Here is an 18,162-nt window from a genome sequence, read left to right as displayed (position 1 = left end):
ATAATATTTAAAATAAAAAAATTGAGAGCTTCAATGATAAAGATGATTTGATTTTTCAAAATAATGAAAGATTCACCAATAATTTATATTTTTTGAGGAGAGGGTTTCTTCAAGTTTACCCTGCTTCTACTAAGTTAGTTGTGGAAACCATTACAACACCATATACCCAACCAATCTTTACCCCTGTTTAGCTGAGTACCATATTGATTGAATTGATCAACACTTTATCTAACTATATATGCAAAATGTGGCCTATGCTTCACACACACACATTTCAACATGGTCATTACCTACAGAGTCATCCTAGGATAAACATGGAGTTGTTGATTGAAGACACCCAATAGTGTGACCTGTTGCCTTCTAACTAGAAGGATTTTGCCTCTTGTGCTCTTAGAATCGAGATGCAGGCAACCATACCTTTCTAGAATGAAGGGCTTAAATGAAAATTATGAGTATGTAGTTAATCTACATGAAAATGCAAGTACTAATCTAAGAAATAAATGATGTTAAGCTAAACGTATACATTCTTATTCTAAAATGATATTAAAGTATTTAAGAAAATATGAAAGCTAGAATGCTTGATTATTTCAACAACAATTCAATATATCAAATTCCAAACTTCATAACGAGGAATTAGGAGTCTTTTAAATAGAATTCTTGGAATCCATCAATGGTTGAGATCAAGTCAGATTGATGGTCAGGATTGGAGCTAAGATTCAGTCAAAGTGGAAGATTCCCAATATAGGTGTAGTTAATTGACTCAGATCCTGAGTGCAAAGAATAGTTAACTGAAATTCAGTTTAGTGTGAGTGGGAATGAATTAAGTCAATTCTAATTTGAGAATTACATAACTTAGAATTTCCAATTCTAAACTGAAGAATAGAATTTGGGAAAGTTATTTAATTTCATTGAATGAGATATGAGCTCATAAATGCCTTTTCCATTTAATTGAATAATTTTCATTTAATTAATTAAAATGAAAGCATTATTAAATTAAATACATTTAATTCCTTTGTACATTAACCTTAGGAGATAACCTAATTTAATTAAAGTACAAACACTTCAAATGAAATTAAATCTTAATCAATAGGTTTTTGGCTAATATGAGTCAATACTTTAGGTATTAAATAAGTAGCATGATTAATGAGGATTAGGGTTTTTTGCATTTGATAATTAAGTCAAGTAACATAAATCAAGATGAGAATTTCCTACTGAAATAGGACTTTAGAATTGATCAAAATAGACTAGAATTGGTTGTCATGGTAATGAGCCAATTTTGGGGTATTACATTTTGCCCCTCTTTGAACGAATGTGCAAGCAACACATTTGGTTCAAAGAAAATAAAAAATCATGGTGTGTAGATCAAGAAATAAAATTGGTTTCGACATTGATTCTATTAAGACAAATTGATAAGCTTTTAAAGACTATCTCCAGAATGAAACTTAATCTTAAGGAATCCAAGTAGAACATCTAGATACCTAAATTGATAAGACTATTAATTTTTTTCTTCAGAATGAAGCTTAACCTTTAAGGATCTACATAGAACACCTAGATACCCAAGATGAATAAGCTTTTAAAGATTATCTGCAGACCAGAGCTTAACCTTAACGGATCCAAGTAGAACACCTAGATAACTACATTGATAAGTATTTTAAAGCTTTTCTTCAAAATGAAGCTTAACCTTTAAGGATCCAGATAGAACACCTAGATACCCAATGCGAATAAGCTTTTAAAGATTATCTCCAAAATGGAGCTTAACCTTAAGGGATCTAAGTAGAACACCTAGATACCCAAGATGAATAAGCTTTTAAAGATTATCTGCAGAATGAAGCTTAACCTTAAGGAATCCAAGTAGAACAGCTAGATACCTAGATTGATAAAAAATTTAAAGGTTTTCTTTAGAATGATGCTTAACCTTTAAAGATCCAGATAGAACACCTAGATATGTAAGATAAATAAGCTTTTAAAGATTATCTTCAGAACATAGCTTAACTTTAAGGGAACCAAATAGAACACCTAGATACCTAAATTGATAAAAGATAACAAGATCCAATTATGAGTCATAGAATCATCCCTAGAATGAGGCTTGATCCTTATAAGTTGAGGTTTAGATTGTCCCAATACCTGTTCATCAAACTCTAACTAGAAATGTTATAAGATGTGATCAATTGATTGAAAGATGAGTCAGGTGACATAGATACCAGAAAGAGGGGAATAAGATGCCCCAAGTGATGTGATGCCCCGAGTAATGATGACATTAGATGAGAACAAGATGTCCCAAGCAATGAAGATTCATATTGATTTGAAATTCAAGTTCAATGATGCAATCATCTTGCTTCCTTGGGAGCGAAATCAAAAGATGACACACCAAAAATATGATATAGAGCAGTATGTTGAGAGATATAGAAAAAAATTGAGATTCAATAGAATAGAGAAGAGATCAAAATGATCAAAAGAAATTTTAGAGTCAATTAAGCATGATTTCGAGGTCTAGGAGACCAAGTTTGACCAAAAGGTGACCAAATTTGACCCTAGTTGACTTGAGTTGACTTTTTCAAAATTAAATTTTGGAAGCATGAAGAATTTTGAGTTGAAAAGATTCCAAAAATCCCAAAATATCAAAAAAAATTTATTGCACAAGCGTTCGATCGCATTGGTCCCAAAATTTTAAAATGTGATTTTGAGCTACTAAAGTGTGTTAGATTTTGAATTTGATCTCAAAAGTGGATTTAGAGCAGTCAAATTAGCTAGGGGGTGATTTTTGTGCAAATCAGAGCACTTTGAAAAATTAGGTCGAAATGTATATAAGGGCCCAAAAGGACCAATTTCAAATTATTTGTGATTTTGTCTTTAGTGAAGTGAGCTCTAAGAGGAAGATGGCAATTCTTATGCGGATGCATTGTTTTGAGTGCTCCTAATGACATAGTTGGCCGATGGGCTATGGACCTCCAGTGAGCAATCGATAACCTTGCTCCATATTTAATTTTTCATGCATTTCAAGATGTTTTTAAACATTTTTAGCATGTTTTAAAATTAGGTCTGTCAGTTCTCACACAGGGGTTTCTTTCCTTGCATGAACCCAATCTTTCTTTGTGCAAAGATCCACCAGCCTGGTGTTTCTTCATGCACTCTGGTGGAGAATCTTGTGTGGGAGATACCCACCTCTTACATGAGATGTGTACAATTTTGGGCACATTTCGCTCATAGTCTCACCATTTCTCATGCAAGGACTTTCTTTCTCACATGAAGATGTAAGATCTCACGTGAGAAAATGAATTTTTGTGAAAAATTCTAGCTTGGGGATCAAATTTGAAAATTGCATTTATGATGTTTCATCAAAAGTTTGCATTTTTTTTGTCATTTTTTTAACTTGTCAAGCGGGTACTAACTATTTCCATGTTGTTTCTGCTTGTGTGTGTAGGTTATCTTCAATGACATTGTGTTCAGGTCACATTTTCCACCTTACATAGCTCTATTATGAAGTCCTGATGATGGAGATATGGCACATATTGATAGATTAGGATTAGCATCTCTATGCTAGATCCCAATAGTGTTGGTGAATCATGGCCTATTGACTACCTTGGTGGAGAATTTCCATTTGGAGATGAACACCTTTCATCTTCCATAGGGGGAGATGACTATTACACCAGAGGATATCTACTCGATATTGTGGATTCCCTTCCATGGTTTGCAAGTAGTTTATGACATAGTGCCCAGAGTAGGCATAGAGGCATTAAGGACATTATTTCATAGAGATTTGGTGATAGGGTGAGCCATTATATGGGATGAGCTTATCCACACATATGGGACTACTCACAGGTTGGCCTTAGTTTTGGCCATTTTCATCAGTTTCTTCCTGGTACCTAACAAAGGGCAACACAAACTAGAGTGCAGGTGGGGTGTGATGTTGTAGAGGATTCTTGATGCCCCAGAGAAGTTTGGGTGGGGAAAATGCATGCTTGCCCATATGTACCATGAGATGCATGAGATAGTTTATCACAAGTAGAGGAGCATGGTCCTCGGTGTTTATGTTTTATAGATCTAGGCATGAGAGCACCTACCAGTGACATGACCTATTTTTAATGATGCACATGAGCTGATGAAGCCATTTATATTTAGGTACAGGAGTTAGCTTACCTAGATAGGTCTGGGTAAGACTGAGCACTGGAGGACACATCTCGATGACTTGGTATCCATTGTAGGGAAGCCCTAGAGAGAGTCTGAGGACTAGGATTATGCTCCTTGGGAGCTTAGCTAGATGTTTTCCTCACAGCCACTACTAGGCCAAGCCACCCACATTATATAAGGATTCCCCATCATGTAGGTATGGTGATAGTATGGGCGGCCCCAAGACATCTTGTAGGAGTATTGTTTCTATGCTCGAGTAGTGAGAGATTTGGATTAGGGGTGGTTAGCAAGGTTAGATCCCGAGAGATCTATGATACATGTGTGCAAACTAGTTGCATCATAGTGGGACTATCTCCCAGAGATATAAGATGTCGGGATGACACCTGACTACCAGGTGTATTTTATTAGCCAACCCTTCTCACGGTTCATAGATCCATTGGGGATGGCAGCACATGGACCTCAGCAAGAACCTATACAGGGTTTGGTTCAGTAGCTAGTGCAATAGCCAACATAGGGACCGCCTGAGTAGGTTAGGCACCAAGTCCAATAAGAAAAAATTCCACTAAAACATGGGGTTAGTTCTAGGTGCTAATCATAGTATAGCAGAGCATAGTCAAGGGAAGATAATGCGTATAGAGGAGTAGGTTCCAGCAGAATAGCAAGTAGAGATGTTGGATGAGGAGATGTAGGATCAACTTGCTCTTGGGCTCCATGATGTATTGAGGAGGGCTAGAGAGTGGATCTAATAGGCTTCCTAACATCTTGAGGAGCTATAGATATAGGTGGTCATGAGGGACAAATAGATAGCAGAGTGGGATTGCAAGATCTTAAGACTACGAGAGCAGGTGCAGGTGGCTAAGTAGAGGGTAGAGATGTTACAGGATGAGGTTTGACTACAAGTAGCTTGAGTGGCCTATTATTTTGCAGTTTACTCCATAGTGGTGCCCAATGAGGCTCAGTAGGTACTATTATTTTCCCAATATGCTTGAGAGTCAAGAGGTACACGACCACCAGCTAGGCTAGATATGCCACCACCACCTCCTCCTCCTCCAACAGGAGGTGAGGGTACTAGATAGAGTTAGATTTGATATTTTTCCTCTGAGTTTTGATTTTGGCTATGTATTGATTGGTATGATAGCACCATTTTGTACCATTTTTTATTAATAGTGCTCAAGTAGCACTCATTTTTGTATTGATGTATTCTTTTGATATATATATATATATATATATATATATATTGAGTCGAGTGTCATGTGCACATATCATTGTAAGTGTCTGTGTTTTACTTTGATGTACATGAGATGTTTATTTTGTGATTATGAGATGCAAAACATGATGTGATACATGGATGCATATTTTATTTGACTTGTACATGTAGTGTAGATGAAATGAATTATGGTCTTATGGATGAAATGTAAATGTGAATGGACTAACATCTCATGTAGTGTTTCAGGTTTTTGCTTGATAGTAATAGGTATCCTATCGAGGAGCGTGAGAGGACAAACCAAAGAACCAAATGGTTATGCAGCCATGAAGAATCATGATACTTGAAAGAGACCAATAATTCCCCATCAAAAAGGATGGAAGTAGATTTGAAATTGAATCATGTGTTTATGAAATGCAAACCTATGCTAGATGCAACCTTAAACTAGATGAAACCCTAGGTCTAGTTACCAAGCTTCAATAATTATCATCATTGAGCATAGAAAAAAATTCAATATGTCATACAATTCCCACTAACATTGCTATCATGGAAATATGAATAGGACATATGTTATATGAATGTTAGGATTAAATGTAAGCATTTGAGGCACAAGAAGCCAAAATGACCAAAACATATGTCCCTTTTAATGTAGCAAGTTAACATAAGCATCAAAGCATAAGCGCCAGGATGACCAGAATGTTGCTTGCATGTAAACACACCAGAGACACAAGAGATCCTTCTTATGCCAACTAATAAGAAAGTATGTTATTTGAAATGACCTTTGCATCAGTGACCTAGGACAAACATTCACCATACATACTCATAGTGACCTATATGTTCACTTAGTAGGAAAAGTATCAGAAATTACCATGGCATAAAGAGTTCAATCCAAAAAACAAGGAGAAGAACCAAATTTACTAATTTACTCATTTAAAAGGAGTTGAGGTACACATGGCCATCCAACAAGGGATGGAGGCTCTTATAGTGGAAACCCCTTTTGTATGGATGCCTCAGATTATTTGAAATAAGCCACAAACAAAAAATAAAGAAAAGATCGTGCCCCCAGTCCTTACTTTTCTAGTCGATAAGGACATCATTGAGTTGCTCGAGGGGACATGAGAAAGAAAAAAGAAAAGTAAGAAAAGAAGATCTCAATATATCCACATGATTTTTTTTTTTTTTGAGTTCAAGTCTTTGTTTTATAGGATTGATGTCAAGTATCAACATTCAGAACATATTTGAAAGAAGTCTCTTTAGTAAGGTGATGACAATAGACAGACACAGTTAGAATGACTGACTAAAGTCAAAAAGGAATCTTCAATGTGAAGAACCTAAGTAGACTGAGTGACAGTAGATAGACATAACCAAAATGACTAGTGACTGGCACAAAAGAGATCTTCCATGAAAGGAATCTCAAAAAGTGATACAAGCGACACTAGGTAGACATAGTTGAAACAATAGGTGACTATTGCGGTAGAGATTCTATGAAAAGAATCTTGAAAATGGGTGACACTAATGACAATAGGAAGATGCAGTTGAAACAACTGGTGACTATCACAAAAGAGATTCTATGAGGAGAATATCAAAAAGGAGTGACACTAATGATTTTAGGTAGATACAATTGAAACAACAGGTGGCTATCATGAAAGAGATTCTAAGACATTGTAGGGTGTTGCCCTTGAGTTATGGCAAGATTTAATCCGTGGATACATAAGCAAAAGGTAGCCAACTAAAGCAGGAAGTGAAAGCATGAAAGCAACTATACAGGAAGCCAGTAGATCTGCTGCAAGATGGAGCATTGGAAACAAGAGGCACCTGTTTACCAGGTTTTCACCTTGTTGGCAAAACTTTCTTTTTTTGCTACCATGATGCCTATTTCCAAGTTTTCATCAATGGCACTTTTCTTTTGTTTCTCAATTTTTTTTTTTGTATTTTTCTCGTTTTGGTTTTCTTTTTTTGTATTTTTGAGTTTTTTTCATTTGTTTGGAATTACCAAGGTGCCTATTGCTAGGTTTTCACCAAGATAATGATTTTTTTTAGGACTTTTTGTATTTTTATATATTTTAGGACATTTAGATATGTACATTGATCTTTTGAGATTAAATTAGATGTAGAACCACTTCAGGTGGAGAGTGTTGATAGGCTCCTTGAGCACCTCTCCCTTGGCTATTGAAAGCTAGTAAGAACTAGATCCAAACACTGCAGTAACTATGTAAGGATCAAGCTAGTTTGGTTCAAATTTTCCTTTTTGGACACATTGTTGCTGATTCTTAGGATTTTCTCTCAGAATGAGATCACTAGGTTGGAAGTTATGTGGCTTAACTTTCTTATTGTAGCTTCTAGACATTCATTGCTGATAAGCTCGAAGATGATCACATGACACTTGCTAACATTCATCTAATAGAATTAGCTCTTGAAGCTGAAAGTAGGAATCCCAACCTCTATTGGCAGCACAAAATCCACTCCATAAACTAAAGCACAGGGTGTTGTACCCATTGGGGTTCTGATGCTTGTTCTGTATGCTCATATAGCTGGATTTATCTAAAGGTGCCAGTTCCTCCCATATTTACTAACTATGTGATGCAAGATCTTGAGGATCACCTTGTTGGATGCCTCTACTTGGCCATTACCCTAGGGGTAATAGATAGAAGACTAGTGTTGCATGATTTTGAACCTTTTACATAATTCCTTGATCTCTTTGTTTTTGAACTATCCCCCATTGTTAGTAATAATGGAGGAAGGTACACCATACCTGCATATGGTATAGTTTGTGATAAATAGAGCTACAATTTTACCATTTTCTATTGAGAGAGGTATTGTCTCTACCCATTTCATGAAGTAGTCTATAGCCATAATAATAAACTTGTGTCCATTAGAAGAAGACAGGTGAATCTGACCCACCAGATCAAAGGCCCATTGTTGAAATGGCCATAATGTGATAGATGGAATTAGCTCCCTGGTTGGAGCATGAATCTGATTCCCGTGGAGGTGGCACTGTTGTAGGACTTGGTGTACTTGATGGTCTCTTGTTCCATATTTGGCCAATACTAACAAGCTCTAATAAGTTTGGAAGCTAGTATCAAGCCATTTGATTGGAACCCACAAATGCCCTCATGAATGTCAATTAATGCACATTTGGACTCTTTGGACTCTAGATACCTAAGGAGTTTTCCATTGAGACCTTTCCTAAACAAGTCATTGGCAATAATGACATACCATAAAGCATTGCAGATAAGATGATGCTTTTCATTCTGGGTTAGACCATTAAGAATAGTTTGATCATACAGATAGGAGTAAATATGATGGTAGCTAGATGAATCTTGTCCTACAATAGAATAGATCATCTTGGATTCAGGGGTATCATACGCAGGGTAGAGTAATGTGTCCACTAGGAACTTATGTTGAAGATCATTCTCTGACATCTATAGTAAAGAAGCCAAAGTAGCCATAGCATTGGCCACTTTGTTATCTACTTGGGGAATTTGCTAGAAGATGATGTGAGAAAAATATTTCATGTAATCAACCATGCATTTGTAAGGGAGTAATTTGTCATCCTTTGTCTAATATACATAATTAACCTAATTGATTATGAGCTAAGAGTCCCCTAAGATATTCAACTGATCCACTCTCCATTCAACCATAATCTTCATGCCATTAATCAAAGCCTCATATTCTGCAATATCGTTTGTGCAAGGAAACACAATTTTGTATGATTTAGGTAGTGAATATCTCTATAGTGTTATGAAAAGTATCCCAACACCAAATCCCAATTGTATGAAGGAACCATCAAAGAACATTACCCATGTTTAGTGTGTGAGCATTAGAATTGATTCATTAGGAAAATCAATGTTCATCAGGAGAAGACTCTACATTAGTGCATCTGCCAGCTGATCAGCAATTGGCTGTCCCTTAATAGCCTTTTGTTCAACATACTGAATATTGATCTCACTTAGTATCATGACTCACTTAGCTAATCTCCCTCTAAGAGATGCCTTGCTGAGTAAGTACTTCAATGGATCAAATTTAGCCACTAGTCACATAGTATGAGTGAGCATGTGGTGTCTCAACTTCTAGGAAACAAAGAAAAATACCAAGAAAGCTTTCTCAATGATTCTATAGTTCATCTCATAAGAGATCAACATGTGACTCAGATAGTAAATAGATCTTTCCTTGTTATTGTTATCCTCTTGAGCTAACAAGATACCCAGAGATGTTTTAGATGCTAAAATGTAGAGAATCAAAGGCTTCCCATAGATAGGAGGTATCAGGATTGGTGGATTAGTGAGATATTGTCTGTTCACAATCCTAACTCTAGTTGTACTTCACACCCTTATGTAGAGTCTTTGTAAAAAGATGTGATCTATCTGCCAATTGTGAGATAAACCTACAAATAGATTGAATTCTTCCCTATAAGCCTCTCATTTGACTAATATTATGAGGTGGAGGCATATCCATGATCACTTGAATTTTTTTTGGGTCCACCTCAATTCCTTTTGCAGACAAAATGTATCCCAGTAGTTTTCCTGATGTAATGCTAAATGTGCATTTCTTAGGATTAAGCCTTAAGCTAAAATTCTCCATACGATCTAGGATAGGTCCTAGATCTTGTAGATGAGTGTTATGTTTTATGCTCTTGACCAAAGTATCATCCATGTAGTCCTCCATGGTCTTATGCATCATGTTGTGGAAAATTGTAGTGACTACTCTATGATATGTAGCACCAACATTTTTCAAGCCAAATGACATCACATTCCAATAGAAGGTTGCCCATGCATAAGTAAAAGAAATATTTTCTTGATCTTGTGGTGTAATTTTGAACTGATTATAACCAAAAAATCCATCCATGATTGAGTACATCTCATGTCCTACCATCATGTCCACTATTATATAAATATTAGGGAGTAGAAAATCATCCTTAGGACATGCTAAATTAAGATCTTGGAAGTCTGTACAAACTCTGATAGATTTGTCATGCTTGGAGACTGGAATAATGTTGGATATCCACTCAGTGTAATCAATGGCACATATGAAGCCAACTTTTAGGAGCTTCTCCAATTTAACTTTCATGAGAAATGCAACATGAGGATCCATTTTCTAAAGTTTTTGTTTAACTAGTTTAATTCCTAGTGCAATAGACAAGTGATGCATGATGAGATTAGGGTCTAATCCTGGCATGTTAGAATATTTCCACGCAAATTTGATCTTCTTTTCTCAGAAGAATGCAATGAATTCATCTTTTTCATCTAGAGATATGACTATGCAAGATGTATCATGTGAGGGTGTTCCTCTATTCCCAAGTTGATTGGCTATGTTGGCTTTATCAACACTAATGATCTTTCCTGAAAATGACTTGGAAGAGCATCAAATATCTCATCCACAGGTGCCTCAAAGAGTTTTTCACCCTTGGATATGTCTTTTATTTTTACTTTTTTTTTTTTAGTTTCGATACTACCACAACATGCTTTTCACCATCAGACCTTCTATTTTTCTTCTTTTTGATTGTATGAATGAAATATTTGATGCCAACTTCAGTCATGTTGATGATTTGTTCATTGGTGGAAGACGTTACTAGTTTGACATCATTTAGATAGCAGGCAAGAACATAGTCATTCTAGAATGTTGGGACTTCACTAGGTATGTTGGAATTCTAGTCTATAAGCTTGGGATATTGAGTGAAAGAGTAGTTGTGGGTTCAATTGTGTTCATGGTATAATCATTGAATGCCTAGACAAGAAATTTGAGACCTAGAGTGACTTCATCCGTAAGTGTGTTTGAATGCCTAGGAGCACTAACATCATCAACTAAAGACTCAAGAAGACTAGTTGAATCAGACTCATTAGACATAACCCTAGATACTTCACCTACTTCAAGTTGGTTTTTATAGACATCAACTTGATCGATGCCCAATTTTGTAGTAGCCTCTAAAAGAGAGTCAAATTCATATACCCTAGAATCCATGCTATAGGGCAACAGACTATAGAACTCTCCAACAATAATTGGAACATACTCTCCTTCTTCCTCTAGATTTTTGCAAAGATACTCAATATGCAGAGGTTGACTATACTCTCCTTGTTTTGGTTGAGTATGATGTGAATTAGTAGTGTCCTTCAATGAGTTACCGGTACTATCTATAGCATTGACACATGGTACAAAGTCATCTGGCTCAACAAAGAATTTAGCCAAATCATGAGAAATAGAATAAGGATAAGGATCCTCATCATCATCATTATCTTGAGGATCATCAAATTCACCTTGTGACTCATTTTTTGATGAACTCTCTAGTTCCAATATGAATTTGTTAATCCCTAAGTGAAAGGGGATTTTCTTAAAGCCTAGACCAAAATTATCTCTATTCCTTCAAGCTATTGCTTTCACTAGATCTATGAAACCATTTTTATTGCATCCAATAGGGTTAGTCCCTTTATAGCTAAAGTTCTTCATGAGTCTAAGATCAGGCCCATATTTCTTAGGAGTGATTTCACTAGCCTATTTTGTGAGATCAACTGGCATCTTATCTTTGTAAAGCCACACAACAATAGCCCTATTTTCACTCTTATCCTCTAGGGAAACTATAGCCTTGATGAAAGTACCATTAAATTTGGTCTGAGGTGTCAACAGAAATGGCTTCTTCACTTTAGATGGTCTCTGATAATGATAAGGAAACTCAAGAAGAGTAGCCAATGACAGGACCAGTTCTACCTAATATTTGCCCATTGCAGTTTCTTTTAGCTAGAGTGACTATTCAATCTACTTCAACTTTCTATCATGATAATCAACAAATTCTCTATTGGTAGGTACAAAGTTTTTAACAATTTTTAGCATATTGCAGGTGTAGCTAGTACTGGTATGAATAGTGACTTCATAGCCATGGAATGGAAATTTAATGCATTGGTGATAGGTAGATGGCACAACATGCATCTCATGTATCCACAACCTTCCAAGAAAGATATTATAAGTCAAGGGAATGTAAAGAACCTAGCAAGTAACATCCTTTTCTATAGGACTGATGCAAAGAGGCCACACCACAAGACCTAAGGATTTTTGTTCAACATCATCATATGCTTTGATGGTGATCTTGCAACAAGGATCAATAGACCCTTCAGAATAGTCTAGTTGTTTAAGTAGAGCTATAGAGACAATATTCAAGGTAGCTCCATTATCAATGAGCACCTGATAGATGCATTTTTGATGTATCATGACCTGAATATGTAGAGGTTAATTGTGCAGGTGACTCAATGAATTATCATCCTCCTTGGAGAAAGACATGTAATAAGGTGAGGTCAGGTGATCTACCATGGATTAGAATTTCTCAAGATCAAGATCTTGAGGAACATTTGCCTCGGTGAAGGCTTTGTCGAGAATCTACCTATGAGCAGGCAAGATTTTAAGTAAATCTAATATTGTAATTTGAGCATTAGTTCATTATAGCTGATCAAAAATAAAATAGCTAGTAGCCATAGCATTAGTCATAAGTTTTGCACCATTACCAAATGGACCAGCAAGGGTTTTATCCTTACATTGTTCTAGTTCAGGAGAAGAAGGCACAGGGCCTTTGAGAACCAACTTAGCATGAGAGCATGTGACATCATTAGCACAAGATTGGGATGATTTGTAATTAGACTTGTTTGAAGTAGGGCCCTTTAAGAAAAATGGTGTCTTAGATTTAGCATTATCCTATTTTCCCTTAATGTTAATGACATCATAGTACTCAACATCAATAATTTCAACCATGTTAATCATGTTGTCATCATTAGAGTAAGTGTAGTTGACCATGTTGTTAGGTTTTGATTTTGAACTTTCTCCTTTGTCATAAGAAGGGAATGGCTCCTTGAAAGCCTTATGATCTATGTTCTTGTTGTATCCATCCACAATTGTATCACCATTTTCTATTAAGTCTTGGATCTTGTGACACAAATTAATGCAATTTCTAGTTTTGTGACCTGTTTTGGTGATATTTGCAAAATGCAGCTTCATTCCACCATGGTGGTCAAGGTTGCAGATTACAAGGATGAGAGTTATCCAATGGAGATATGAGTTTGTTTTGTAATAATTTTTTGTAAACCACATCTAGTAGTTCACCCAAAGGTGTATACTCTCTCTTGGAATGTGTAGCCCATGAGTTTCTTGATTTGTATCCAGATGTCTTATTATCAAGGGGAGGTTTCTCAACATGTCTAGACAGTTTGATATTATCTATGAGATTGAAGGTTGCTTTAATAGGTTTGGGAGTTATATTGTCAACAACTCCATCATGTACAACTTCTCAGTTTTTACTCACATACTTGGATTTGTCTTTGCTAGAGGAAGATCCTTGTTTTGTGTCCTTTTGAAGGGTGAATTCACCTTTCTTAACCATGAATTCCTCTATGTAGATAGCTTGTCTTACCATGTCTTTGAAGCTGCGTGGGTCTTGAAGTTGGACTCTATACTTGAAATTAGGTAGGAGATTCTTAGTGAAAATGTCAAGCATTTCCATTTCAAGAATCTTATATGAGTATTTAGTGTAAAGCTGTCTCCACCTCTAGAGGAATGTAAGGAAAGGAACTGTAATGCCCCACCTAGAGATCCTTGGAAACAAGGATTCAAATCAAGCCAAGATATTTTTTTTTTACAAGTATGAATGAACAAGACAACATCATACAGGGATCACAAAGATCACAATGGAAGACTTTAACGCAATCCTGGCAACCGACGAATCTCTGAATGCCACTACCCAACTAACACACCCAAACAAAAGCCAACAACCACCACAACAAGATGAGGGCACAAGAAATGACCACTCATCAAAAAAACACCAAGCTGGGGTAAAATGCAAAATCTTAAAATTTGGCTAAGCCTAAAATCCTGAAGCCCTAAAAATTGGCTAAGTCTGGATTTTTGAAGCCCTAAAATTTCCTAGAATCCATAACTTATCTCCGAGAGGTCTGAAACCCATCTCAAACGATTTGTCGCATATACTAAAATATATCTTAAGTATAAGGAATTAAATATATGTCAACTTATACTTAAACGATATATTTTAAACCCTTACGAAATTTGTTTTGAACCAGGAAGGTGTAAAAACTAAAAGGGTGTCCAATTTTTCCCCCTCTGTCCTTGATTGGGATAGTAAGCTAGTAGTTAACCTCTCTGATGCTCCTATCGATAGGCAAGCGTACAATTTTCTCAAAAGAGGCTGTAACTTTGCTATTGCTCCTCATTATATTCCTCATGTTCTCTTCGTGACGGAGATCGAAAGGTCAGTACGTTCTCTCCCTCTGAATATTGCGGAGGAAGTCCGTCAATATTGTGCGGTTGCACTTAGGCATGCCAAACCACCCAAGTGCAATATCCGAGGTTCGGAGCTCAAAGCCATCAAGAATCTAGTGAGCAACAATGAGGTTATTATCACCAAGGCAGATAAGGGCAATGCGACTGTTATTCTTAACAAGTCAGATTATGTGACTAAAATGCTTGACCTCTTGGCTGATACCAACAGCTATAAGATCTTGCCTCGTAACCCATGCTCGAAGATTCTCAAAAATGTCAAGTTGGCATTGTCATCCTCGCCCTTTGATGAGATGACCAAAAAGCACCTTTGTCCTTCAAAAGAAGTAACACCTCGTATCTATGGTGTTCCCAAAATTCACAAAGGGGGCATTCCTTTGAGGCCAATAGTGGATACCATAGGCTCCCCAACCTATAATCTCGCCTCTCACCTGGCCAAATTAGTTTCCCATCTCTTAGGAAAAACCAATTCTTTTATTAGAGACTCTAGCCACTTTGTTGATTTTATCAAAGACAAAAAGCTTAACAAGGATGACATCTTGGTTAGCTTTGATGTGGTCTCACTCTTCACTAAGGTCCCCATTGCTGATGCCGTTGAGATTGTCAGAAGGAAAACTGATAATGAGATTGCTGACCTTGTGGAAATGTGCTTAAGATCCACTTTTTTCTCCTTCCAAGATGTTATCTACGAACAAGTGGATGGTGTGGCAATGGGCTCACCTCTTTCCCCCGTCATTGCCAACCTCTATATGGAATACTTTGAAGAGGTTGCCCTTTCCTCCTTCCCTCTTAAACCTAAGTGGTGGAAGCGCTATGTTGATGACACTAATGTTTGTTGGCCCCATGGCCTTGACAAGCTAGAAGAATTCCACGCCCATATTAATAACTTGGTCCATTGCATCTCTTTTACCAAAGAGATTGAAGTTGACAATCAACTTCCTTTCCTCGACATTCTTCTCATCAAGCGGTCGGATGGGTCACTAGCTCGTAAGGTTTATCGCAAATCGACTCATACAGATCGTTATCTTCATGCTTTCTCCCATCACCACCCCAGTCAAAAAGTGGGTATCCTCAAAACTCTGGCCATGCAAGCTTATCGCATATGTGATGAGGATCACCTTAATGATGAGTTGGCACACCTTCGCCAAGTCTTCATTTGGAATGGGTACAGTAACAAGCAAATCTCCAAATCTTTCAACCTAGCCAAGTCTCGCTTTCTCTCCTTATCTAAACCTCCCCTCAGTCCTTTTGTCCCTAGTGCGTCCCTTCCTTTCATCGGGGGCATTTCCCACAAAATCTCTAAGATTCTTCTAAAAAGAGGCATTCGTTGCTCTTTCAAGCCTTGTCAAATTTCGAGAAATCATTACCCCCCTCTCAAGGACCGGAGAGACATCTTTCTCGACTCGGGGGTCTATAAGATCGCTTGCTCTTGCGGTGCCCCCTACATAGGGGAAACTGGTCGCTCATTTATTACTAGAATCAAAGAGCACAGCGCTGACATTAACCATGAGCGAACCCTTAAATCTGCCCTCGCGGAGCACTCCCTCACAACTAAACATCATATTTGTCTTGAGAACACTCAGGTGCTCTCTCGAGAAGATGATTTTTTCAAAAGAAAGCTCAGGGAGGCAATAGAAATACACAATCACCCTTCCAACCTTAATCGTGATGACGGTTGGCGCATCAGTGCTTCTTGGCATCCTCTTCTTGCTAAACTTCAATAGCCTTCCCCCCCTTCTCCCGACCGTGGTGCCTCTTCCTTTTTGTGTTTTCCATTTTCCTCTTTGGCTTTGGGGTTTTTTGCTCTTTCGCTTGTTTCCTTTTTCGCTTTTGTTTGGGTTTAGTGGTGAACCCTCCCCCTCCTTTCCCTCTTTGTTTTATTTTCTTATCTGCAACCTACATCTCATTTACTGTCATTTCTTCGTTCCCCTCCCACACACTTGAACTTATCTTTTGTTTGACTTCCCTCTTTTATTCTTTCGTTCTTTTGTTATTCCTCCCCTTTTTTTATTTTTATTTTTATTTATTTTTTTATTTATTTTTTTAATTTTTGTATTTATTATTATTATTATTATTATTATTATTTAATTACTTAATTTATTTTTATTCATTTATTTTTTATTTTTATTATTTTTATTATTATTATTATTATTATTATTATTATTGATTTATTTATTATTATTATTATTATTATTTTTTTTTTTTTTAAAGTCTTTTTGATATTGCCTTCCCTTTTATTATTTTTTCTCCTTCTTTTTTCATTTCCTCTTTAGATTATTTATTTTAAACTCATTACTTACACATTTAATATAGCAAAATTTTACATTAAAAATTGTTATGACCTTGTCTCTTTGTTCTCCGTGTCCATCTCCTCCTCCCACCTAGGCTCTCCCTCTTATATTCTACTGTGGTCTGCAACTCATCATTTTTTCTCCTCCAGCTATTCATATCCTGATGATGAATCACAGAGTGTGATTCGAAACGTTGATGCAAAAAAATGGCACACAATCGAATCCAGAATGCGCATCTTCATATGATATATTTTAAACCCTTACGAAATTTGTTTTGAACCAGGAAGGTGTAAAAACTAAAAGGGTGTCCAAAACCAACTTCCAAACTTTCATCCGACAAGCATAGATAGCCCCTGTTTCTCGCGCAAGAAAAAAAATTGGTCTCGAGTTTCGCACGAGAAAGTGCGCACTTTGTGCGAGGACTGCTGAGCTTAGTGCGAGGATTCCCTACGCGTCACGCGAAGTTTTACATTCTCGCTCGGGAAGTGTATTATTTCGCACGAGGAAGAAATAGTCTCGCGTGAGGAAGAAACAGTCTTGCACGAGGAAAATACAATTTCGCGCGAGGAAACAAATCAGCACGTCACAAAATGCAAACAAAAAGATAAACAAACAAGGAAACCTCCACACCGAGGAGTACCAGATCCACGAAAATTGAGGAAGGAACACTCGAGAGCACTAACAGCAAGGAAAGAGGAACATCTATCCATCTAAACCATAGTAGCAAAGCACATACTGAAATAAACATCGCAATGAACAAAATACATTTCAGAACTAAACTACCAAATAAGTGTGTGGTTCCTCCCAACCGTCAATAGAATCATAAGACCATTGTGGGTCCTAGCCATCCCCCGCGCGTAACATCCCAAGCCACCGAACAGATCGTTAGTACTGTCGTAACAGGGACATCACTACTAAAACATGCATAATAATAGCATAAGAAAATCTAACATGCTAGTGATAACACATAAGATAATCCTACAGTAGATAACATCACCTATCACATGCTAAACAGCAGTAAGCAACAGATATACTACTAAATCAAATAACATCATCTAATTATATGCTAAACATCATGATAAGGGAATGCGTCAAGTAAACTAACAACATCTAAATATGATATCCAAGCATTCCAATGAAAGCATAAATCACAAGAAAGCATACTCTGGAACCTGAAGTACCAAGTAAAAACATCCAAAAATGGTTGCACTAGGATAAGAGACCATCTCTGTACACCAGTCCCCAGTAGTGGTGAAGGTAGCTATGCCTCCC

General features: G+C 36.8%; 1 protein-coding gene across 1 annotated transcript in view; it reads left to right on the top strand.

The window, feature by feature from the left end:
- LOC149546384 (uncharacterized) overlaps positions 1-16,323 on the top strand; it is a 152,685-nt gene extending 136,362 nt beyond the window's left edge. Inside the window, exon 2 of the mRNA XM_089793965.1 lies at positions 14,383-16,323. Coding sequence (XP_089650091.1) covers positions 14,383-16,323 — 1,941 coding nt within the window. The remainder of the gene's footprint in view (positions 1-14,382) is intronic.
- The last annotated feature ends 1,839 nt before the right edge of the window (positions 16,324-18,162 follow it).

This window comes from Cupressus sempervirens, chromosome 7 (assembly GCF_028749045.1).
Source record: "Cupressus sempervirens isolate cs-2001-9-10 chromosome 7, ASM2874904v1, whole genome shotgun sequence".
NCBI lineage: Eukaryota > Viridiplantae > Streptophyta > Pinopsida > Cupressales > Cupressaceae > Cupressus > Cupressus sempervirens.
This window is presented reverse-complemented; position numbering and strand designations above follow the sequence as displayed.